Genomic DNA, 27,059 nt, shown 5'->3' on the forward strand with positions numbered 1-27,059 from the left:
CTCATGTTGAGCTATGTCAATGAATCTGAGAATGGTCATATTTCTCCAGCACCAACTGTTTACCAAAAAGTGGCAGGGTGGCTGCTTTCTGGTTGTTTGAATTCCAGATTGCCTCTATAAGGTATACATTATTTTCATTTGGGGAAAAGATAAGGCAATTACAGTGAGTGGAAAGCAGGAAGCACATTTAAGATAAATAGAAACTGAAGGGGGAAATGACTTCCTCCAGAAAAGCCCATGGTATCCCCCTACAATATGCACAAAGAGAAACGCTCAGATCTGTGGGCAATCAATATAAACAGCTGACACAGTGGAGTTATTCAGTCTTGAGTAGAGTGTGATATTGAAGAGCTGCTGCAAGCCTTGTTCATTCGGCTATTCACAATGAAGTTTTCTGCTCTCCACATACTGCCCAGAAGACCGAGGAAGACTAAAGGTAAGATAAATACATATAGCATAACACATATAAATAGCCTACAATATGCAAAGGTTGTAATGTATTAATAGATATGAATAGCCTTTTGTTGACGCCCACTACTACTACGATATACAGCACATTCTAAATGATAGGATTTCATTTTTAGTGGTTGTAATATACAGCATGTGATCATTTCACATTTGTCCAGTGATTTTGTAAGAGGTTGACTTTCATCACATTGGAAGATGAGATTGAAGAGTGGAGTGGGAAATGACGAGGGGAATATTAAATGTGGTCTTTTTAATATCTGATGCAATTTATGTGGGAGGGACAGTCCGAACAGTAACATCAATGTTGTTATTCTCATCATGATTTACATTTTATCTGCAAGTGTCTCATAAGAATGACATTCAAATAATGTTTTCCTAATGATACATTAAGTGTTGTAAAGTATTGCGAATTATTGTCTTTGACAATGATGAATAGCAGTCGTTTGTCAGATGTAGGCTATCTACGCCGTTGTCTCCGCCCTCTGTACAGCAATTGTTTATACCAAAGCCTAGTCTACAGGTCTATCTGTCACTATTAGGTTACGAGTAGGTACCGAATGTTCTGAGAGCATGAAAGGTAGGCACATTTGTATTGGTCTTTGTGCACCTTTTTTGGGCACGTTATTAAATATTAAATAACAAAAAATATGTGTCTGCCTGTGTGGTGTTGTTTTGGCTAAGAAAGCTTCACTCAACTTCGGCTATAAGAGAGAGAACGGCAAAATTATTTTGCTCAAGATGCGCCTGCGGTGAAATAGTTTTAATAGAAACCGTGTGTTCAGTTATGCCTATGTTATAACGGGAACCCACTATTGTAGCCTATAACTTCGTATCCAGTTTGTTTGCCTGATTTTACCCGTGCCACAATGAAAAGTAAGGTGTGGTTTGATAATAAGTGATATAAAAAAAAATCGTGCAATGCCCTGATAGGTTTTATGAAGAGAAAATATTTACGACTGTACAAAATGTATTTTTTTTCACAGAGGAGGTGGGTGCGGTTGGACACGACCCGGAGCCAGCGACTGTTAATCTATCACCTGCAATGGAGGGCAGTCCCAAAAGAGTACATGGGAGGTTTAGGCATAAACTGAAAATGCACAAAATACTAGGCTTTGTGCTAAGTCCACGGAGCCCCAAACCCATAGTGGAGAGCAATCCTCCTCAAACAGGTATATTTAGCTACAGTATTAATTGATCAGAAGTTGTATTCGGCGTTCTCTCTGATGTTAGAATGTGTGCATAATTTATATAGGCTATAGCCTACTTTAAGGTTAATTCATGTTTTGGACACACCTACTCATTTAAGGGTTTTTCTTTATTTTTATTATTTTCTACATTGTGGAATAATAGTGAAGACATCAAAACTATTAAATAACACATATGGAATCATGTATTAACTAAAAAAGTGTTAAACAAATCAAACTATACTTTATATTTTAGATTCTTCAAAGTAGCCACCCTTTGCCTTGATGACAGCTTTGCACACTCTTGGCATTCTGTCATCCAGCTTCATGAGGTAGTCACCTGGAATGCATTTCAATTAACAGGTGTGCCTTGTTAAAAGTTAATATGTGGGATTTCTTTCCTTCTTAACGCGTTTGAGACAGTCAGTTGTGTTGTGACAAGATATGGGTGGTATACAGAAGATATGTCACGATCGTCGTAAGAACTGGACCAAGGCGTAGCGTACGTAGAGTTCCACATGTTTAATCAATGAAACTCACAAAAACAAAAAATAATAAACAATACGTGACGCTCAAGCAGTGCTCACAGGCAACAACTTTGAAAGTTTCTTCAAAGCAGTCACAAAAACCATCAAGCGCTATGATGAAACTGGCTCTCATGAGGACTGCCACAGGAAAGGAAGACCCAAAGTTACCTCTGCCGCAGTGGATAAGTTCATTAGAGTTACCAGCCTCAAAATTGCAGCCCAAATAAATGCTTCACAGAGTTCAAGTAACAGCCACATCTCAACATCAACTGTTCAGAGGAGACTGCATGAATCAAGTTTTCATAGTCAAATTACTGCAAAGAAACCACTACTAAAGGACATCAATAAGAAGAAGAGACTTGCCTGGGCAAAGAAACAAGAGCAATGGACATTAGACTGGTGGAAATGTGTCCTTTGGTCTGATGAGTTCAAATTTTAGATTTTTGGTTCCAACCGGCACGTCTTTGTGAGACGCAGTGTAGGTGAACAGATGATCTCTGCATGTGTGGTTCCCACTGTGAAGCAGGGAGGAGGAGGTGTGATGGTGTGGGGGTGCTTTGCTGTCAGTGATTTATTTTGAATTCAAGGCACACTTAACCAGTATGGCTATCAAAGCATTCTGCAGCGATACGCCATCCCATCTGGTTTGCGCTTAGTGGGATTATCATTTGTTTTTCAACAGGATAATGACCTAACACACCTTCAGGCTGTGTAAGGGCTATTTGACCAAGAAGGAGAGTGATGAGTGCTGCATCAGATGACCTGGCCTCCACAATCACCCGACCTCAACCCAACTGAGATGGTTTGGGATGAATTGGAACGCAGAGTGAAGGAAAGGCAGTCAACAAGTGCTCAGCATATGTGAGAACTCCTTCAAGACTTTTGGAAAAGCATTCCTTATAAAGCTGGTTGAGAGAATGCCAAGAGTGTGCAAAGCTGTCATCAAGACAAAGGGTGGCTACTTTGAAGAATCTGAAATATAACATGTATTTTGATTTGTTGAACAATTGTAACATTTTTGGTAAGTACATGATTCCATATGTGTTATTTCATAGTTTTGATGTCTTCACTATTCTACAATGTAGAAAATAGTCCAAATAAAGAAAAACCCTTGAATGAGTAGGTATGTTCAAACTTTTGCCGGATACAATACATGCGCTATGATGTAGCCTGTATGAAGTACTAGCCTACTACCTCAATATATTGATTTGTCAGATGTATCAGGTTAAAGAGGAACTCTAAATGAAAGAACTCAGTGTCATATTATATTGTCTTTCACCATGAGAAATTATTGGCACAATATATATATATATATATATGTGTGTGTGTGTGTGTGTGTGTCACCGTTCATTGTCACGTACAGACTGCACAAAATAACTATTCAATTACTGTACTTTGTGGTCTGTGATTGTCATAACCATTTGCCTGAATTCTACTTGTATTTTTTTCAGAGGTGGCTTTGGACTTTATGGAGAACCTGAAGGAAAATCGCTTGGTGGAGGCTTGCCAGCAGTTGCTTTTGCGAGAGGACCAGCTCTTTGGCCAAGAAACCATGACTGTAGAGGGGTTGGGTCAGGTTTGCAACGAGGACGATAAAGACATGCTCCAAAAAGACTATGAAACCCTGCTGCTCCACTTATGGATGGCAGTTCACACCACCTTTAGTTCCACACCCTCAGGAGAACACCTAGAGATACTTCGAAGTGCGGTGGAAACCATAACGCTGCTGGAAGAGAAGGACCAGCAATGGGAAGGGCGGCCCGAGGGCAGCAGGGAGGCCCCCGTGTGGCGGCCACACCAGTGCCGGCTCACCCACGACACCCTGCTTGAAAAAATGGTGGAATCTCAAATGAGGAATGCGGCAGTGGAGGAGGACAATATTAGCGTTAGCAGTGTGGACAACCTGTCAACGTCCATGAAAAGGGAGGTATGTAGGATGGGCAAGCGTCTGAAGGAGACCATTCTCAGGGTGGCCAGGGACATAAGGGACTGCTACCCCCCAGACTTTGACGTGTGCAACTTGTACGTGAGACTTTACCATCAGAAGTTCTCAGCAAGGTTAACAGAACTGGCCCGCTCTGGGCTCGATGTGGATGACTGTAACTACCTCCTCTGCTGGGTGAACAATTACTATCCAAAGTAAGTGGGAAATGGGAGGGCAGTTGCCCTGGATTCTTGAAGGGCTTGTTAACAATCAGTGGAAGTGATAAGGGCAATTGTGCAATTTTCTTTTTAAAATGTCCAAATCACATTTAAGTGATGTCAAACTGCATATGTAGTTGATTTGAGTTGATTGGGCCATTACATTTAGAAAATTGCACGCTTTCCCCTATCACTTCCATTGATTGTTAGCTAGTTGTGGCTAAAGTTAGCTGAAGTTTTGTCAGTGTCCGTGTATATGAGATGAGAAATAGAGTCAGTCGTAGAACACCGAACTGAGTAAAACATACGTATTTTACTCTTGGAAAAGTTCATCATACAAAATCCATGCAGGGATAAAACAATAAGTATACATACAACGAACACAACCAACAGTAAAACAATAACACACAAAAAATCATGAATACCAGAGGGTTTAAATAGGGAAGTAATCACAACGAAATGGGAACCAGGTGTGAACAATAAAGACATAACAAATGGATAAAGAAAGATGGATGGGTGGCAGCTAGAAAGCCGGTGACGATGACCGCCGAACGCCGCCCGAACAAGGAGAGGCACCAACTTCGGCGGAAGTCGTGACAAGTTTGTAGTGGCTGGAACCATCCCACTGGGCAAACACTGGTTGAATCAATGTGGAAAACTATTTGGATTTCCAAAAAGTCTTCAACCTAATGGAATTTCGTTTTCACCCAAATTTATACCAAATCCAATGATAGAGTGACATTTTTGGTTGATTTCACATTAAATTGACGGTAGTTGACAACTCAACCAAATGTAAATCAAAACCAGATGATGAACTAACATCTGTGCCCAGTGTGCCCTGTTTGTGGCAGATGCTAAGATGCTCAATACTTTCAGGGTGAGGAACCATTTAAAATAACATCCTGAACTTCCTGAAAAAAGGCTAGTTCCCCTTTTCAAAATGTCTGCAAACTAAAATGCTGCATATTTGGCATAGCTGATTGCTCAAGTTTGCTTACATTATCCTCCTGCCTTGTACAGTCTTTGAGTGTTTCTGAGAGTTCTCGTATGGTTTCTATCAATGACATGATGTCATTTACAACATGTTATACCATTTTTATATCTGTTTCAGTGACATCTTAAAACACAAAGACCTTGAGGGGCACATCAACATTGAGTCTTTGGGAACTCTTTTATCTGAGAAGGATCTCACAACATTGGAGGAGCAGTATCTACTACAAAAAGAGGTAAACAGGATGCCAGAAACAGCTAAATCTAAGGAACAGGCTAAATCCAATTGTATACTTCTAGACCATCCTTTCAGAGTAGCCTGGTCCCAGATCTGTTTGTGCTGTCTTTCCAACTGCTATGGTGTCTTAATGACCATAGGGTTTGGCAAGATAGTACAAACATATCTGGGACCAGTCTACTTTCAGAGTGCTTTAGAATTGGAAATAATGGACTATTTTATAATGTTGTATACAATGTCTTTCAGAACTATAGTGTCAAACTTACAGACTTGTGATGACCTGTGCTATGTTGTTTTCAGAGTACAGTCAGGACCTGGTTCTCCAAAGCTCTCAGTAAGAAGGAGGAGGGTTGGCTCAGTGGAAAGAGTCCAGAACTCATTGACGGGTACTGCTTCTGTCCTCTGGCCATTGACATCATACAGGTTGATACCTATTGGATTACTACTACTTCTTCTAGTACTTTTCTGTGTTTAGCCCTACTCTGTCTTTGACCTGAACATGTTCTTCTTCGTTTTCATACTACAGATATGAAGTAGCTTTTTCTCCCGCATGGTTTTATACAAGCTTCATATTAACATGTCAACCTTGACATAATTCCATTTAAACTGACATTAACCTCCAAAGCCAAAGTTTGTCTGATATTTTGAGACCTCAAAACAATGAGCACTATAAATCTGAAATATTTAATAAATGCACTGAATTTCATACATTTCTACACTGAATTGAGTTGACATGGAATTAATCCCATCCCTGCTCTAAGCTATATACTGTATTTTGTTCTGTTTACTAGGCTGTTGATGGGACCATGAGAGAGGCCAGGACTATTCTTTGCAGTGAGGGTAAAGCCCAGAGAATCCTATGTCAGCTGGACAGCTTCTTGATAAGGTAGTGTATCCATTTCTTATTGCTCTGGCCACTGGGTTGTGTTCCTTACGCACCAAATGGAAGAAAACAGACTGAAAAAGAGAGAGACTACCTGGACTTGTCCAATAAGTAACACTGATTTTCCTTTTCCATTGCAAAACATTTTGGTTATGTGCCTTAATGAACTCATTCTGTCGTATTTGAACATTTACTTTTCCATTGTTCTTCTGAATTTAATCACCAAGTTTATTTTGAAAAACAAATAACTTTTCCCATTAAGTTTGAATGGTTTGGCTTAGGGCTGTCCAATCTAATATTTTACTGATGAACATGCACGTTGATATCCAGCATCATGCTCAAAGCCATTCAATTAGCTTACTATGTTCTGGTTTCACAGCCACACAGACAAATGGCATAATTCTACATGACCTTTTTCCTGGGAAAAGTTGGTAATTCAACCTTGGTGTTCTATCTACACTGTCTTGTTGCAGACTGTCTTTGACCTTGTTTAGTTTTTAATGGATATGTATGCTACAATTAAGTGATAATGGTCATAAAGAGCTAGCTAGCTGATGGATGCAAACAAAGTTCTTCACCAAAAACACAGCAAAACGACATCTGTTTCAGTAGCTATAGTTAGCTAGCTAACTGTCTAGCTAGGTTTCATCATCTAAAATACCCCTAATTTATAATTTGGGTATTTTATTAGGATCCCCATTAGCTGTTGCAAAATATAGGTCTTATTTGATTAATGGTGGTCGGACCCACCTATATGAATCTAGCCACAATAAGGATTAACCACAATAGTGGAATTAACGGTTTGCTAGTCTGTCATTGACAGTGATGCAAATGAATACAAATAGTGGAATTATGGCATAATTGAATAAACCATGCTAAACAAGGTTTGAATGTTGTTATATAAATTCAACAAAATACAATCATTTGTTAATTTGACAAAAAGCTGTTGAAATCACACTGGATGTATTAGAGTTTAGAATTGCATTGTGAGCATACTTATTTCACTGTACAGCCTTACCTATGGATTGTGGATCAATGACATGAGGTATCAGACAGTGACACCCAGAGAACATTAGCATCGTAGCTCTTATTGCAGGACTCTGAAACCACTGAATTGAGCCACATTTATTGTACCAGTCAAGCTAGCTACCGCAGAAGCTGCTAATAACATCTGTATCAAAGATATTAGCAAAATCAGTTTGATCCTGATCAGTTTGAACCTGATCTTATTTCAAATGCTCACACAGACGTTTTCCCCATTCGGTTGAAAAAAATAATGCCTTATTACCAACACGGTATTGTAAACTCATCGTTCGTGGCAGGTATATCACACTGTGTGCTTGTTTGCAGACTTTTATTTTGTTGTACAGCTTTGACAGTGCTACTGATTGTAGTGGTGGAGCTTGGCTTGCACGTGAAAGATCAGCACACACAACATTCTATAATAGAATTGTGTTATTTGACGTGTCAAATTAAAAACTTATTTGACGCGTCAAATAGTGTTATTTGACATGTATTGTTTTTGACACACAAAGACCCAAACGGCGTTCCATATGAGAAGCCAGTGTTTGGAGGATATATTGACAAGGGTGTTGTTAGGCCTGAGACGATGTCGGCTTCGAGAGCATTATCACTTTTATACAATGGATTACCAACATGTTCAAATAACTTTATTTGTATTAATTTATTCATACTATTTCATCCTTCCACAAGATATAGTCCCAAAACAAATCTAGTCTTTTTGTTCTGTATTTATGGACGCGACCCAGTCGTTCAGTCTTTTTGTTCTGTATTTATGGACGCGACCCAGTCGTTCAGTCTTTTTGTTCTGTATTTATGGACGCGACCCAGTCGTTCAGTCTTTTTGTTCTGTATTTATGGACGCGACCCAGTTGTTCAGTCTTTTTGTTCTGTATTTATGGACGCGACCCAGTTGCTCAGTCTATTTGTTCTGTATTTATGGACGCGACCCAGTTGCTCATTCTAAATGTTCCATTGCCATAATGGCTGGCAACCTTCTTATCCCTTGCTTGCTAGCTAGTCAACTACGGCTAACTTACAATCACGTCAAAAATCCAGAATAACAGCAAAGTATCTATATTTGCAATTGTTTAAGCTGTTTTCTAGTGACATTTATTTGGATACATCCATAACAGTTAACTAATGAGGCCCGATTTCGGCTGGCACAAAAAATGTGTTCACTCATCAGGACACTGTTGTTCAGAGGAGCTAGCCAACAACACAGCTAACACAATCACTTCAAACTGAAGCTGGAAAGACTGCAAACTAGCTGCACTTCGTTTCGTTTTACCTTTTTCCAATTAACATTTCTTTGTATATATCTTTAAAAATGATGCCATCTGATACATGATTTCGACTGGCTAAGAAACGCTGCCTGCCTGTCTGTCTCGTTCTGACTCGTTCATTACTATGGGACAGCTGGAGATCGAATTTGAATATTGAAACAATGTTGCAAATGTCGGCGAGACAGACAGCAATGTTTAAACAAATCTCCGCTGTTAAAAACGAAATGTTAGTCTAAAAGAAATGTGACATAATGTCTGCTTTTATAGTTGCTTGGCTGGGCTGATGAGACAGTGGATTGCGCAGTCAGATGGAACAGAGTAAATAGGCATTTTAACGTCATAGATAACTTGTGGAATAGACACCGGCTGGAATGCAGTTTTAAACCAATCAGCATTCAGGATTAGACCCACCTGTTGCATAAATGAGGAATATGTACTGCAGTGTAATTATTCAACATTTTACTGACATGATAAAGAAGAACCTGGAGATACATGATGATATTTTGTACAATGTATATTTGCAGCTATAAGAGATCTCTTGAAGAATTTGTGAAGGGAAGACGGGAGAACACTCAGGCAGTCGTGAAAGCTAACCTGGTTAACATTGAACAATTCAGGTAGGCTAACAACTGTTGTTCATTTCACCAAGTCATTTGTTTCATGAGATCACATTTTCTGTGTTAATTTGCTTGGTATTTGAAGGGTAGCTAGCTACACACGAGCTTCATAACACACGTATAATCCTTACATAAAAGCATTCATAAGCACTAAATAAGCATTTCATAAATGCTTTTTGTTTCTACTAATCCCCAATCTCATGAAACAGTCTTGATCTACATGCATGCAGTCTCATAATCTGAAGTTGTATCATTTGTTCGACTTATCTACCTACTATTGGACACTCCAGGAAAGGGAAAGGTCAGTTGTAACTGAATGCATTCAACTGAAAATGTGTCTTCCGCATTTAACCCAACCCTTCTGAATCAGAGAGCTGCGAGGGGCTGCCTTAATCGACATCCACGTCATTGGCACCCGGGGGAACAGTTCTGCCTTGACAAATTTTGACCTTGTCAGCTCGATGATTGAAAGTACCTTTGAACTGCCATTGTCATTCTATCCCTCCAATCCTCCCAACCTCTTATTTGACTTCATAAATCCAACATTGATGTAATGACATTGGATCCTCCTTTACAGAGACTTCATAGTGAGAAGAGAGGAGTCAATCCCAGAAGAGATCAAGACAAGCTGTATGTCCACATTGGCAGACCTGAGAGACTGTGGCTACGGATACTTCACCGGCCCCATACATGAGGAGCTCAGGGTAGGCTACATGGGACAGCAGAGACACCAAGCATAATAGTCTAGCAATACTCCAATGTACAACGTTACATCTGCACCGTTAATTTGGTTGACTTTTGGCATCTAGTTCAAAATCCCAGACAACCTTTCTCAAATTAGATGATTTTGACTTACCCACGAGTTACTTGAGAGACTTGTCCCGAAGCCACCGAAGTACTTTGCTCTGTTCGTCTTTCCCTTGATCCTGACTAGTCTCCCAGTCCCTGCCGCTGAAAAACATCCCCACAGCATGATGCTGCTGCACCACCATGCGTCACTGTAGGGATGGTGCCAGGTTTCCTTCAGATGTGATGCTTGGCATTCAGGCCAGATAATCTTGCTTCTCATAGTCCGAGTCCTTTAGGTACCTTTAGGCAAACTCCAAAAGGGCTGCCATGTGCCTTTTACTGATAAGTGTCTTCCGTCTGGTCACTCTACCATGAAGGCCTGATCGGAGGGAGTGCTGCAGAGATGGTTATCCTTCTGGAAGATTTTCCCATCTCCACATAGCAATTCTGGCGCTCTGTCAGAGTAACTATCGTGTTTTTGGTCAGCTCCCTGACCATGGCCCTTCTCTCCCGATTGCTCAGTTTGGCCGGGCGGCCAACTCTAGGAAGATTCTTGGTGGTTCCAAACTTGTTCCATTTAAGATGAAGGAGGTCGTTGTGTTCTTGGGGACCTTCAATGCTGCAGAAATGTTTTGGTACCCTTCCCCAGATCTGTGCCTTTACGCAATCCTGTCTCGGAGCTCTACAGAACATTTCTTTGACCTCGTGGCTTGGTTTTTGGACTGTCAACTGTGAGACCTCATATAGACATTTGTGTGCCTTTCCAAATCATGTCCAATCAATTTAATTTACCACAGGTGGACTCCAATGAAGTTGTTGAAACATCTCAAGGATGATCAGTGGAAACAGGATGCACCTGAGCTCAACCTCGAGTCTCATAGCAAAGGTTCTGAAAACGTATGTCAATAAGGTATTTCTGTTTTTTATAAATTTGCACACATTTCTAAAAACCTCTTTTTGCTTTTTCACAAAAGGGTATTGTGTGTAGATTGACGAGGGAAAAATGTAATTGAATCAATTTTAGAATAAGGCTGTAACGTAACGAAATGTAAAAAAAGACAAGAGCTCTGAATACTTTCCGAATGCACTGTACGTGTAACTGATAGATACATTTAAAACCTCTTGGGGCTAGGTGGGACGCTAGCGTGCCACCTGTGGTGCACTCCATCAACAGCAGGTGCATTTCAAGAGCGGCAAATTTGAATCCAAATAAATGTCAAAATTCAAATTTTTCAAAAATACAACTATGTTACACCATTTGAAAGATAAACATCTCCTTAATCTAACCACGTTTTACGATTTCAAAAAGGTTTTACGGCGAAAGCATAAATTTAGAGTATGTTAGGACAGTACATTTACAAGAGTTGTGTGTAATGTTTTGTCAAGTCAAAGACAGGGTCACCAAAACCATAAAACCAGCTAAAATGATACACTAACCTTTTACAATCTCCATCAGATGACACTCCTAGGACATTATGTTAGACAATGCATGCATTTTTAGTTCTATCAAGTTCATATTTATATACAAAAACAGCGTTTTACTATGGCATTGATGTTGAGGAAATCGTTTCCCTCCAATAACCGGCAGTCAAGTCAGCGTCACAAATTAAATAATTAAAATTAGAAAACATTGGTAAAATATTATATTGTCATTTAAAGAATTATAGATTTACATCTTTTGAACGCAATCAACTTGCCAGATTTAAAAATAACCTTACTGGGAAATCACACTTTGCAATAATCTGAGCACTGTGCCCAGAAAAATACGCGTTGCGATACAGACTAGACGTCATGTTGGGGAGATCTAAAATCGAAAATACTATGTAAATAATCCATTACCTTTGATTCTCTTCATCAGATGTCACTTCCAGGTATCACAGGTCCATAACGAATGTAGTTTTGTTCAAAAAAGCTCATCATTTATGTCCAAAAATCTCCGTCTCGTTAGCACATGATGTAAGCCAGCCGGACTTCTCGTCATGAACGAGGGGAAAAAATATATTTCCGTTCGTTCAAACATGTCAAACGTTGTATAGCATAAATCATTAGGGCCTTTTTTAACCAGAACATGAATAATATTCAAGGTGGACGAATGCATAGCCTTTTATAACGTATTGGAACGAGGGTACCCAACATGAAGTAGCGCGCCAGGTGTCTAATGGGACATCACCGTTCCATGGCTCTTGTTCGGTCAGATCTCCCTCCAGAAGACTCAAAACACTTTGTAAAGGCTGGTGACATCTAGTGGAAGCAATAGGAAGTGCCAAAATATTCCTAAACCCCTGTGTTTTTCAATGGGATAGGTTTAAAATCAATACAACACATCAGGTATCCACTTCCTGTCAGAAAATGTCTCAGGGTTTTGCCTGCCAAATGAGTTCTGTTATACTCACAGACACCATTCAAACAGTTTTGGAAACTTTAGAGTGTTTTCTATCCATATATAATAAGTATATGCATATTCTAGTTACTGGGTAGGATTAGTAACCAGATTAAATCGGGTACATTTTTTTTATCCAGACGTGCAAATGCTGCCCCCTAGACCCAACAGGTTAAAACATGAACATGTAGTGTGTGTATGTAAATTGTAAAGTATTTTGTCTGCAATGTATATTTCATTATATGTCGGACCCCAGTAAGACTAGCTGTCGCCGTTGGCATCGGCTAATAGGGATCCTAATGAGTCAAAATCAAACCAATCAAAGGTAGTGGAAACATTCCAGTGATCTGACTCCAAATACCTGTTTTGTTGTTTTCCTCTTCTTAAACAGATGTTATAAAGGCAGATTCTATTTTCTTCCATTTCGTTTCAATGTTGTTGTATTTTTGGCAAGTTGTTGGTATTATAATGTCCTTTTTTTAAATATATATAAAGTAAATCTGTGCTACAATTCTGCACATTCAATAACACCTCATTTAAACGTAACCTTACATTAAGGGCATATGACATACTTATTCTTATTCTAAAATGAATTCATAAAGAAAAATCCTCATCAATCTACACACAATACCCCACAATGACAAAGTGAAAATAGGTTTTAAACATTTTTGCAAATGTATTAAAAATTAAAAACTGAAATACCTTATTTACATAAGTATTGAGACCTTTTGCTATGAGATTCGAAATTGAGCTCAGGTGCATCTTGTTCCCATTGATCATCCTTGAGATGTATCTAAAACTTGATTGGATGGCGCCGACAGATATGGCAGCTCTGCTTCTAGCTCCTAAGCAACTTTGCAGTATTTCGTTTTTACATTATTATTATTACATTATTAGCCCAGAATTGTTTTTGTGTTACAGCCGGAAAGAACTTTTGGATATCCGAGTGGCGGCAACTCACCAGCATTACGACCAAGAATACGATTTTGCCGAATTGGATCCTTTGTTCTTTTTTATTTCACCTTTATTTAACCAGGTAGGCAAGTTGAGAACAAGTTCTCATTTACAATTGCGACCTGGCCAAGATAAAGCAAAGCAGTTCGACAACATACAAAAACACAGAGTTACACATGGAGTAAAACAACATACAATCAATGATGCAGTAGAAAAGAAAAAAAAAAACAGGGCAATTTAACTTATTCCAGAGGCAGCTCCGAAACACCACCGGCAGAGAAGAGGTATTAAGAGTGGACTTCTAGTCTGACTCAGGAGGCGTGCACAACATCCACCGCTTCCGAGTATATTACTCGCTAATGTTCATTCTCTGGCTAATAAAGTAGACGAGCTCAGGGCGAGGATCTCCTTCCAGAGAGACATCAGGGATTGTAACATACTCACAGAGACATGGCTCTCTCACGATATTCTATCCCCGTCCATACAGCCAGCTGGGTTCTCAGTACATTGCGCAGACAGGAATAAAGAACTCTCCGGGAAGAAGAATGGTGGGGGTGTATGTTTCCTGATTAACTACTCATGGTGTAAATGTGATAAAATACAGAAACTCAAGTCCTTTTCTTCACCCGACCTAAAATACCTCACAATCAAATGAGAATTCTCTTCGGTTATAGTCACAGCCGTGTATATTCCCCCCTCAAGCCGATACCATGACGGTCCTGAAAGAACTACACTGGACTTTATGCAAACCGGAAACCACATCCTGAGGCCGCATTTATTGTCGCTGGTGATTTAACAAAGCAAATTTGAGGAAAACTCTACTGAAGTTCTACCAACACATTGACTGTAGTACTCACTCTGGAAAAACATTGGACCACTGCTACTCAACTTTTTGAAATGCCTACAAGGCCTACAAATCAGATCACGACTCTATTTTGCTCCTCCCTTCCTATAGACAGAAACTCAAACAGGAAGTACCCGGTCAATTCAACGCTGGTCTGACCAATTGAAATCCATGCTTCAAAATTGTTTTGCTCACGCGGACTGGGATATGTTCCGGGTAGCCTCTGAGAATAACATCGATGAATACACATATACGGTGAGTGAGTTCATCAGGAAGTGTATAGGAGCTGTTGTACCCACTGTGACTATTAAAACCTACCCAAACCGGAAACCGTGGATAGATAGCAGCCTTCGCGCAAAACTGAAAGCGCAAACCACCGCATTTAACCATGGCAAGGTTACTGGGAATATGGCCGAAAACAAACTGTAGTTATTCCCTCCGTAAGGCAATCAAACAGGTAAAATGTCAGTACTGAGACAAAGTGGAGTCGCAATTCAACGGCTCAGAGGGAAAACCAATCACGTTGCGGACACTGATGTCTTGCTTCCGGACAAGAGAAACACCTTCCTCGCCTGCTTTGAGGATAACACAGTGCCACCGACACGACCCGCTACCAAGGACTGTGGCCGATGTGGCCGACGTGAATAAGCCATTTAAGCGTGTTAACCCTCACAAGGCTGCCAGCCCAGATGGCATCCCAAGCCACATACTCAGAGCATGCGCAGACCACCTGGCTGGAGTGTTTACAGTGTTTATTCAATCTCTTCCTATCCCAGTCTGCTGTGCCCACTTGTACCCAAGAAAGCCAAGGTAACTGAAGTAAATGACTATTGCCCTGTAGCACTCACTTCTGTCATCATGAAGTGCTTTGAGAGGCTAGTTAACCTGTTAGGGCTAGGGGGCAGCATTGACACGGCTGGATAAAAAACATACCCGATTTAATCTGGTTACCACTCCTACTCAGTAACTAGAATATGCATATACTTATTACATATGGATAGAAAACACCCTAAATTTTCTAAAACTGTTTGAATGGTGTCTGTGAGTATAACAGAACTCAAATGGCAGGTCAAAACCTGAGAGATTCCTTTACAGGAAGTGGCCTGTCTGACCATTTGTTGAACTTCTTTTCCATCTCTATCATTTACTAAGGATCTCTGCTCTAACGTGACACTTCCCACGTCTTCCATAGGCTCTCAGAGCCCGGGAAAAAACAGAATGTCGTCATTCCAGCCCCAGGCTGAAACACATTATCGCCTTTCTCAAGTGGCCCATCAAGAGACACTAGCTTATGCGCGTGACCCCGACCGCCCCCGCCTTTGGGATTTTTTCCTCTGTTTGCCGAAAAGGAGATTCCCTGTCGGAATATTATCGCTTTTCTACGAGAAAAATGTCGTAAAAATTGATTTTAAACAGCGGTTGACATGCTTCGACGTACGGTAATGGAATACTTAGAATTTTATTGTCACGAATTGCGCCATGCGCGCGACACTTCTTTACTATTTCGGATAGTGTCTGGAACGCACGAACAAAACGCCGCTATTCGGATATAACGATGGATTATTTTGGACCAAACCAACATTTGTTATTGAAGTAGCTGTCCTGGGTGTGTATTCTGACGAAGACAACAAAAGGTAATGACATTTTTATAATAGTAAATATGATTATGGTGAGTGCTAAACTTGCCGGGTGTCTAAATAGCGAGCCCGTGATGCCTGGGCTATGTACTTAGAATATTGCAAAATGTGCTTTCACCAAAAAGCTATTTTAAAATCGGACATATCGAGTGCATAGAGGAGGTCTGTATCTATAATTCTTAAAATAATTGTTATGCTTTTTGTGAACGTTTATCGTGAGTAATTTAGTAAAATGTTAGCGAATTCCCCGGAAGTTTGCGGGGGGTATGCTAGTTCTGAACGTCACATGCTAATGTAAAAAGCTGGTTTTTGATATAAATATGAACTTGATTGAACAAAACATGCATGTATTGTATAACATAATGTCCTAGGGTTGTCATCTGATGAAGATCATCAAAGGTGAGTGCTGCATTTAGCTGTCTTCTGGGTTTTGGTGACATTATATGCTGGCTTGAAAAATGGGTGTCTGATTATTTCTGGCTTGGTACTCTGCTGACATAATCTAATGTTTTGCTTTCGTTGTAAAGCCTTTTTGAAATCGGACAGTGTGGTTAGATTAACGAGAGTCTTATCTTTAAATGGCTGTAAAATAGTCATATGTTTGAGAAATTGAAGTAATAGGATTTTTAAGGTTTTGAAAATCGCGCCACAGGATAGCCGTGGCTGTTACGTAGGTGGGACGAATTCGTCCCGCCTAGCCTAGAGAGGTTAAGGATCATATCACCTCTACCTTACCTGACACCCTAGACCCACTTCAATGTGCTTATCGCCCCAATAGATCCACAGACAATGCAATCGCCATCACACTGCACACTGCTCTATTCCATCTGGACAAGAGGAATGCCTATGTAAGAATTCTGTTCATTGACTATAGCTCAGTATTCAACACTATTGTACCCTTCAAGCTCATCATTAAGCTCGGGGCCCTGGCTTTGAACCCAACCCTTTGCAACTGGGTCCTGACGGGCAACCCCCAGCTGGTGAAGGTAGGAAACAACACCTCTACTTCGCTGATCCTCAACACAGTGTGTGGTCAGCCCCCTCCTGTACTCCCTGTTCACCCATGACTGCACGCCTCCAACTCAATCATCAAGTTTGCAGATGACAGAACAGTAGTAGGCCTGATTACCAACAATGACGAGACAGCCTACAGAGAGGAGGTGAGGGCCCTGGGAGAGTGGTGCCAGGAAAATAACCTCGCACTCAACAAAACAAAGGAGCTGATCATGGACTTCAGGAAACAGCAGAGGAAGCACGCCCCGATCCACATTGACGGGACCGCAGTGGAGAAGGTGGAAAGCTTCAAGTTCCTCAGCGTACACATCACTGACGATCTTACCTCACTGAGCTATAGCCCATAGGCATTTACAACCAACATGGGTATTTGGGTTTTATGCAAAGGTCAAAAGGAGCGCAGTTCAACGAACCACCTCTGCAACACACACATTCTCTTATTGATTGTAGGATATGCTATCAGTTTGCACACAGTGGAATCGGCCTTGATGTCAAAACAGAGTTTGTTTTCGGTCATGAGGGGATAGCGGATAAAATCAACTGAATTGATTGATGAGTCCAAAACCAAAAGGAAACTACATTGGAACTATTACACGTGCGGAAATAAGGTCCCCAAGAACACATAGACCTCCATCATTCTTAAATGGAAGAAGTTTAGAACCACCAAGAATCTTCTGAGCAATCGGGGGAGAAGGGCCATGGTCAGGGAGATGACCAAAGTCAGAATGGTCACTCTGACAGAGCTCCAGAGTTCCTCTGTGGAGATGGGAGAATCTTCCAGAAGGATAACCATCTCTGCAGCAGTCCACCAATCAGGCCTTTATGGTAGAGTGGCCAGATGGAAGCCACTCCTCAGTAAAAGGCACATGACAGCCCTCTTGGAGTTGCCAAAAGGCACCTAAAGACTCTCAGACCATGAGAAACAAGATTCTCTGGTCTGATGAAACCAAGATTGAGCTCTTTGGCCTGAATGCCAAACGTCACGTCTGGAGGAAAGCTGGCACCATCCCTACGGTGAAGCATGGTGGTGGCAGCAACATGTTGTAGGGATGTTTTTCAGCGGCAGGGACTGGGAGACTAGTCAGAATCGAGGGAAAGATGAACGGTGCAAAGTACAGAGAGATCCTTGATGAAAACCTGCTCCAGAGCGCTCAGGACCTCAAACTGGGGTGAAGATTCAGGATCCAACAGGACAACGACCCTAAGCACACAGCCAAGACAACGCAGGAGTGGCTTTGGGACAATTCTCTGAATGTCCTTGAGTGTCCCAGCCACAGCCCGGACCTAGAAAGACCTGAAAATACCTGTGCAGCGACGCTTGAAAGGATCTGCAAAAACAAATGTGAGAAACTCCCCAAATACAGGTGTGCCAAGCTTGTAGCGTCATACCCAAGAAGACTTGAGCCTGTAATCACTGCCAAATGTGCTTCAACAAAGTACTGAGTAAAGGGTCTGAATACTTATGTAAATGTGATATTTCAGTTTTTTTAAGCAGTTTTTGCTTTGTCATTATGTGTAATTGTGTGTAGATTGATGAGGGGGGAAATTATTGAATCCATTTTAGAATAAGGCTGTAACGTAACAAAATGTGGAAAAAGTAATGGGCTCTGAATACTTTCCGAATGCACTGTACATGTCCGTACATGCACACAACGAGAAGGTCACATATGGGGAGAGGCTGGAGGTGCTTTATTAGTTTTTTTCTGTGAACCTTTGTTTTTCTTATCTAACCTAATGATAGGAAGGAAGTAGAATAAATATAAGCATTCAGGAGAATTCCCTCCTAAATGGTTTCCGACCATCATTATCAAAGCCACAATGTTTGAAGTGCAAAGTGTGATTGTAGGTTACAATGGTACAATGTGGTCATCCAAGTGACCACTCAAATCACATGGCCTGGTCCCATCTTTGTGGGTTACAGATTTTCCATGTTATTCTCCATAATGTTTTACTTTGCTCTTCAGTTGTGATGAAACAGTTGATGCATATTATTAATAAAACAAATTTGTTTTATTCAAATAGTTTACAAATGAGTGGAATAGAGAGGGAATTGATTTTAACTTGAACTAATATGAAGTTGTTATGGCAGTACAACTGCAAAGTTTTCGCATGTTCTGACCCACTGGTGTCAACTGCTTCAAGGTCAGATATTGACCTCTCCATGACTTCCTGTCTCCTCAGGTGCAGTACCGTAGGCTGTGGACGCAGGCCTGGTTTACTGGGGGTCAGATGGTACTGGATGAAGTTCTGGGGACACTGGACAGACACATGCAGCAATTCACAGACCTGAAACCCATCTGTATGGAGGTAAGGTTACACTCACACACACGCTAACAGATGTGTGAAAACAAAGACACGCACACACACACACAGGCACGCACACACACACACACACACACACACACACACACACACACACACACACACACACACACACACACACACACACACACACACACACACACACACACACACACACACACACACACACACACACACAAACACAGTGACATTACACACACAGTGACATTTGTGTGTCTGTGTGTGTGTGTGTGTGTGTGTGTGTGTGTGTGTGTGTAGGAGCTGGTGGGCCGGCTCCACATGGAGATGATGGTGGAGTATGTGAAGAGGATGATGAAGAAGAAGATGAAGCTGAAGGACAAGGAGCAGCAGGAGGCAGCAGCCAAGTTACTTGCTGATGACAGCAGCACACTGAGCACCTACTTTACTGAAGCGGTAAGCACTGAAGACGCGCACACACACACACCTCATATTGCAGTTAATATAGCTTGAGCGTGTGTGTACACAAACATATGAAAGTAATAGCATTATACACACAAAACCAACTCAAATACACTTCAAAACATTTATCCTAAGAATTGTTTTATTTCAAATGTTTATGATGCATAAAGAATAACAAAGAAATAAAGAATTTAAACAACAATATAACCCCCTAGAGTAACATATTAAAAGAATCCCCATCAAAATGTACATTTAAGCTAGAGATGTACAGTACCAGTCAAAAGTTTGGATACACCTACTCATTCCAGGGTTTTTCTTTATTTCAAAGCTGTCATCAAGGCAAAGGGTGGCTACTTTGAAGATTCTCAAGTATAAAATATATTTTGATTTGTTTAACACTTTTTTGGTTACTACATGATTCCATATGTGTTATGTCATAGTTTTGATGTCTTCACTATTAGACAATAGTAAAAATTAAGAAAACCCCTTGAATGAGAAGGTGTGTCCAAACCTTTGACTGGTACTTTATATATAGCGTTCTTTTGGCTGTTAAGTTGTTCTCCCAACTTAGACTAAGCCCACTGGAATGCATGAGAGCCTTTTCTGTAGCCAATCGGTTCAAAACCACCACCATCTGGGTCATGTTATGACTTGGCAGACTCCAGGCCGAGTCTCTAAGTAAAATCACCCACGTATCATAAACTGCAGCTGTGGTCTGATTCCCCTAAACTTCTATTTATTTAGACACTCAATAGATATTAGTATCAAATCAAATCCAACTTTATTTATGTCACGACTTCCGCCGAAGTCGGCTCCTCTCCTTGTTCGTTCGGCGATCGACGTCACCGGCTTTCTAGCCATCGCCGCTCATTTTTCACATGTCCATTGGTCTTGTTTCATACACACCTGGTTTTCATTTCCCCAATCATCTACTGTATTTAACCCTCTGTTTCCCATCATGTATTTGTGTGTAATTGTTTCATGTTATTGTGGTGTTTTGTTACACGCCTTACTTTTGTTATGTCCCGTGTTTTGAGCGCGTTTGATTTATGTAGTGCTCTCGTTTTGGAACAAAAATAAAAGTGTGCCTGTTATCATTACTCTGCTCTCCTGCACCTGACTTCACCTCTAGTACACCCCTTGACAGTTTAGAGTGAATGTAAACATCGCTATACAGTAAAGTAGCCATAACACAGTAAATGGAAGACATTAAATACTGTACATGAAAGTATGCATAATTTGACCTATCCACTGTCCACAGGGGTCCAAAATAAGCTGGCTGAGTGAGGTCCTCCCTAAAATGGCGGAGGTGGTCAGACTGCAGGACCCAGGAAGCATCCAGCTGGAGATCGTCACCCTGGCTAGGGACTTCCCAGACCTTAGGTGAGACAGACAGACAGATCCTCCACACAAGGCTAAAGACATAGATGGAGAGATTACCTACAGTACATTCACATAATCACATAACCTGGTACTACATTTACAGTATCCCAGTGACATGACCTGGTACTACATTCACAGTATCTCAGTCACATGATGCAGGACTAACATAAAATGGGTCACTCCGATTAAATGTGGGGTTGGCCAAGTGTAAAAGACATGTCTGCCTGTATATCTTTCATATTTCACATAAGCAGCAACGCCATTGTAAAAGTTGTGTGGTCAAAGATCAACTTGGCCTTAATCCTGCTGAACACAGCTGTTTGGGCCAAATTTGATCTCAACATCTCTGCTTGCACTTTCTTTGCCATCTGCTTTGTCTAAACTCATCCTTGCATGATGTTGTTCACACTCAAAAGAACACATAGGATTTAAATAGAACACAGAGAATGAACATAGAACGCATAGAATGAAAAAGAAACACAGAGGATGAAACTAGAACACAGAATGAAACTAGAACACAGAATGAAACTAGAACACAGAATGAAACTAGAACACAGAATGAAACTAGAACACAGAATGAAATAAGAACACAGAATGAAATAAGAACACAGAATGAAACTAGAACACAGAATGAAATAAGAACACAGAATGAAATAAGAACACAGAATGAAACTAGAACACAGAATGAAATAAGAACACAGAATGAAAAAGAAACACAGAGGATGAAACTAGAACACAGAATGAAATAAGAACACAGAATGAAATAAGAACACAGAATGAAATAAGAACACAGAATGAAATAAGAACACAGAATGAAATAAGAACACAGAATGAAATAAGAACAGAGAATTGAAATAGAACACAGAGAATGGAAATAGAACACAGAGAATGAAACTAGAACACAGAATGAAATAAGAACACAGCATGAAATAAGAACACAGAATGAAATAAGAACACAGAATGAAATAAGAACAGAGAATTGAAATAAGAACAGAGAATTGAAATAGAACACAGAGAATTGAAATAGAACACAGAGAATGGAAATAGAACACAGAATGAAATAAGAACACAGAATGAAATAAGAACACAGAATGAAATAAGAACAGAGAATTGAAATAGAACACAGAGAATGGAAATAGAACACAGAGAATGAAAATAGAACACGGAATGAAATAAGAACACAGAATGAAATAAGAACAGAGAATGGAAATAGAACACAGAGAATGGAAATAGAACACAGAATGAAATAAGAACACAGAATGAAATAAGAACAGAGAATTGAAATAGAACACAGAGAATGGAAATAGAACACAGAGAATGAAACTAGAACACAGAATGAAATAAGAACACAGAATGAAATAAGAACAGAGAATTGAAATAAGAATAGAGAATGGAAATAGAACACAGAGAATGAAAATAGAACACGGAGAATGAAAATAGAACACGGAGAATGAAAATAGAACACGGAGAATGAAAATAGTATATAGACAATGGAAATAGAACTCAGAGAATGACTCCCTGGTAGCTGAGCCACACCTTTAAAAATATTTAATTATATTTGTGAATATAATAAAGGCTCTTTGATTTCTATTTGACAATGAATGCCTTGCTGATTTATAAATACAAGCCATAGCTGATCCTTAGTTATTTTGAGTCCCTTGAATCCAATTATCTCCTTATCTTCCCTCTAATTCTCTCACAATATCTTAAAATGAATCCCTATGGGGGGGTTGTTGCAGTGAGGTAACTCTGGGCAAGTCAGTTATCACCGGGCGGTAACCTAGGTAACAAGGGCCTCCACTGCGGATCTCAGGTGTCTGGCTGACTACACAATATGAGGCATCTCTTATGTCATGTACTAATACAGGGAGGGAGGGAGGGAGGGAGATACACAGAGAAGGGGTGTAATATGATTCCTGTCTAATGTCTAGAACCGGCCAGCGATCCCTGCTATCCCCAGCACTGTGCAGTGGAAAAATACAGGCCAGGGCTAGAGCATCCCAAATGGCACCCTATTCCCATTATAGTGCAACATTAGTGCACGATGTAGAGAATAGGGTGCCGTTTGAGACTATTCTACCCCTTTTTGGTTCCACATGGAACCAAAATGCTTCTACATGGAACCAAAAAGGGTTCTACCTGGAACCAAAAAGGGTTCTCCTATGGGGACAGCTGAAGAACCCTTTAAGGCTCTAGATAGCACCTTTTTTTCTAATAGTGTATCGAGGCAGAGATGCCAGACACACCAGAGCAGTACTATTACTAATGTTGCTACAACAGCTGCTATAGTGCTTCACTATTTGTATTACTTCTTCCTCTATCACTATTACTGAACTAACGCAACTACTGCCACTGATGATACCGTTACTATTGCTACCGTTACTACTACTGCTGTAGTACTGTCCTACCACAGTCAACAGTAATATTACCTCTACTAGTGGGCTAGTCCAATTTGTAAGTCGCTCTGGATAAGAGCGTCTGCTAAATGACTTAAATGTAAAATGTAAATGTCTTGCTACTTTTTCTACCACTATTCTGCTCCTTTTTTACGAAAATGTCCTTCTGTTTATACTGTAAATTTGGCACATTCTGTTTATACTGGCTTTTCTCTCAAGCTTAGCATGACTTAATATAGACATTGGGAACTGTTTATTTTTATTTGGATTGTAAACTGGCATGGTCAAAACATGTTGATGCAACATAATACATGTTTTATTATATTTAACCTTTATTTAACTAGGCAAATCAGTTAAGAACACATTTTTATTTACAATGATGGCCTACCCCGGACCAAACTCGGACGATGCTGGGCCAATTGGGAGTCACATAGGGAGGCGCACAATCACGGCCGGTTATGATACAGCATGGAAACAAACCAGGGTCTGTAGTGACGCCTCTAGCACTGAGATCCAGTGCCTTAGACCGCTGTGCCACTTCGGAGCCCAGTTGATTAATATAATGGACAAAAAATGACCGTTTTGAACTTTGTTGATGAACTTTTGTTTTTTGCTCTTCCACGTTTCTCAGTTGGAGGCAGATCTCGGCCCTGCTCTCACTCAAAGCCAACCTATCCACGGCTGATGTCCGCGGCATCAAAGAGAGCCTGGAAGTGAACCGTCCTACAGTCACCTCCTCCAATACCAACCCACCATTCTTTTCCAAGGTTCCAGCAGGCACATTTTGGCAAATGCCATCTTAATTGTGTTATTTTCTTGTTGTAAACTGTTTTTTTGGTTGAGAAGACGTCATATATCCAGATTACAACTAACTGGTCTCTGTTATCAAATCAAATGTATTGGTCACACACATATTTAGCAGATGTTATTGCAGGTGTAGCGGAGACTAAAATACAGTAGAATAGAATACAGTATATATATATATATATATACACGAGATGAGTAAAGCATGTAAACATTATTAAAGTGACTATTGATTCGAAGTCTATAGGGCAGTAGCCTCTTAGGTCCATGGTTAAGTAGCCAGGTGGTAGCCGGCTAGTGATGGGTATTTAACAGTCTGATGTCCTTTTTTGGTTATGTTGTATGTATCATCATGTATGTTATCATCTAACCAGATTATAAAGATGTCCTTTGCTTTTCATAAAATATGTCATATTTATGTCATTGTAACTAGTTTTGCCCACTGGGCTGCTAGTGAAATGGTTTAAGAAAATGGTGATTCACCTTAAAGGGAATGGGTCATGACATTTATAAAGCATGTGACAAATAACGTTTCATTTGAAATACATAGGTCCAAATACTTTTTTTTCTGTGTGATTATGCTGCTTTCCAATGCTTCATAAATGTATGTGCTCAGCATATGTGGGAACTCCTTCAAGACTGTTAGAAAAGCATTCCTCATGAATCTGGTTGATGGAATGCCAAGAATGTGCAAAGCTGTTATCAAGGCAACGGGTGGCTACTTTGAAGAATTTAAAATGTAAAATATATGTTGATTTGTTTAACATGTTTTGGTTACTACATGATTCCATATGTGTTATTTCATAGTATTGATGTCTTCACTATTATTCAATAATGTAGAAAATAATACAAATACTGTGCCTTACAAAAGTATTAATCCCCTTGGCATTTTTTTGCATTCCAACCTGTAATTTAAATAGATTTTATTTGGATTTCATGTAATGGACATACACAAAATAGTCCAAATTGGTGAAGTGAAATGAAAAAAATGACTTGTTTAAAAAAAATAAAAAAATTAAAAAACAGAAGTGGTGCGTGCATGTGTATTCACCCCCTTTCCTATGAAGCCCCTAAATAAGATCTGGTGCAACCAATTACCTTCAGAAGTCACATAATTTGTTAAATAAAGTCCACCTGTGTGCAATCTAAGTGTCACATGATCTATCACATGATCTCAGTATATATACACCTGTTCTGAAAGGCCCCAGTCTGCAACACCACTAAGCAAGGGGCACCACCAAGCAAGCGGCACCATGAAGACCAAGGAGCTCTCCAAACAGGTCAGGGACAAAGTTGTGGAGAAGTACAGATCAGGGTTGGGTTATAAACAAAAATATCCGAAACTTTGAACATCCCACGGGGCACCATTAAATCCATCATAAAAGAATTGAAAGAATATGACACCACAACAAACCTGACAAGAGAGGGCCGCCCACCAAACTCACGGACCAGGCAAGGAAGGCATAAATCAGAGGCAACAAAGAGACCAAAGATAACCCTGAAGGAGCTGCAAAGCTCCACAGTGGAGATTGGAGTATCTGTCCATAGGACCACTTTAAGCTGTACACTCCACAGAGCTGGGCTTTACGGAAGAGTGGCCAGAAAAAAAGCTATTTCTTAAAGAAAAAAATAAGCAAACACATTTGGGGTTCACCGAAAGGCAGCTGGGAGACTCCCCAAACATATGGAAGAAGGTACTCTGGTCAGATGAGACTAAAATTTATATTTTTGCCCATCAAGGAAAATGCTATGTCTGGCGCAAACCCAACACCTCTCCTCACCCCGAGAACACCATCCCCACAGTGAAGCATGGTGGTGGCAGCATCATGCTGTGGGGATGTTTTTCATCGGCAGGGACTGGGAAACTGGTCAGAATTGAAGGAATGATGGATGGCTCTAAATATGAGGAAATTCTTGAGGGAAAGCTGTTTCAGTCTTCCAGAGATTTGAGACTGGGACGGAGGTTCACCTAACAGCAGGACAATGACCCTAAGCATACTGCTAAAGCAACACTTGAGTGGTTTAACGGGAAACATTTAAATGTCTTGGAATGGCCTAGTCAAAGCCCAGACCTAAATCCAATTGAAAATCTGTGGTATGACTTAAAGATTGCTGTACACCAGCGGAACCCATCCAACTTGAAGGAGCTAGAGCAGTTTTGCCTTGAAGAATGGGCAAAAATCCCAGTGGCTGGATGTGCCAAGCTTATAGAGACATACCCCAAGAGACTGGTGGCTCTACCAAAGTATTGACTTTGGGGGGGTGAATAGTTATGCACACTCAAGTTTTCAGTTTTTTGTCTTATTTCTTGTTTGTTTCACAGTAAAACATATTTTGCATTTTCAGAGTGGTAGGCATGTTGTGTAAATCAAATGATTTACAAACCCCCCAAAAATCTATTTTAATTCCAGGTTGTAAGGCAACAAAATAGGAAAAATGCCAAGGGGGGGGGGGGTGAATACTTTCGCAAGCCACTGTAAATACAAGCCCTAGAATGACTAGGTGTTTGCAAACTTTTGACTGGTATTGTATATCAAATGTGGAATAAATTAAATTGTTTCAATGGATGACTCAGTTTGATGACTCAGTCTGTCTCAGTTTGACTCATGACTCACATGTTTTCTAGTAAAACAAAACAACAAAAACCCTGATGACATCATCTTAATTTAGAGTGCCAGCCCCTGGACATGTAAAATGAGAGGGTCCATTGTCAAAGTATGTATGTATGAATGCGTTGCACCCCATCCATGACACTTTCTCA

The 27,059-nt window shown here is 40.3% G+C and overlaps 1 protein-coding gene across 2 annotated transcripts; it reads left to right on the top strand.

Moving 5' to 3' along the window:
- Positions 1-271: 271 nt before the first annotated feature.
- On the top strand, positions 272-26,743 carry LOC106571119 (tumor necrosis factor alpha-induced protein 2). Of its 2 annotated transcripts, none has more exons than XM_014143802.3 (12): positions 272-436; positions 1,452-1,637; positions 3,631-4,318; positions 5,433-5,547; positions 5,850-5,972; positions 6,341-6,435; positions 9,263-9,355; positions 9,933-10,059; positions 19,155-19,280; positions 19,554-19,709; positions 20,977-21,098; positions 24,126-26,743. In XM_014143802.3, the coding sequence occupies exons 1-12, from the start codon at positions 385-387 to the stop codon at positions 24,295-24,297; spliced, it is 2,055 nt and encodes a 684-aa protein (XP_013999277.2). In that variant the 5' UTR covers positions 272-384; the 3' UTR covers positions 24,298-26,743. The 2 variants fall into 2 exon arrangements, with proteins under 2 accessions (XP_013999277.2, XP_013999278.2); XM_014143803.3 differs by lacking the exon at positions 272-436 and adding an exon at positions 897-1,045.
- Positions 26,744-27,059: the final 316 nt, after the last annotated feature.

This window comes from Salmo salar, chromosome 15, assembly GCF_965601325.2.
Source record: "Salmo salar chromosome 15, fSalSal1, whole genome shotgun sequence".
Classification (NCBI taxonomy): Eukaryota; Metazoa; Chordata; class Actinopteri; order Salmoniformes; family Salmonidae; genus Salmo; species Salmo salar.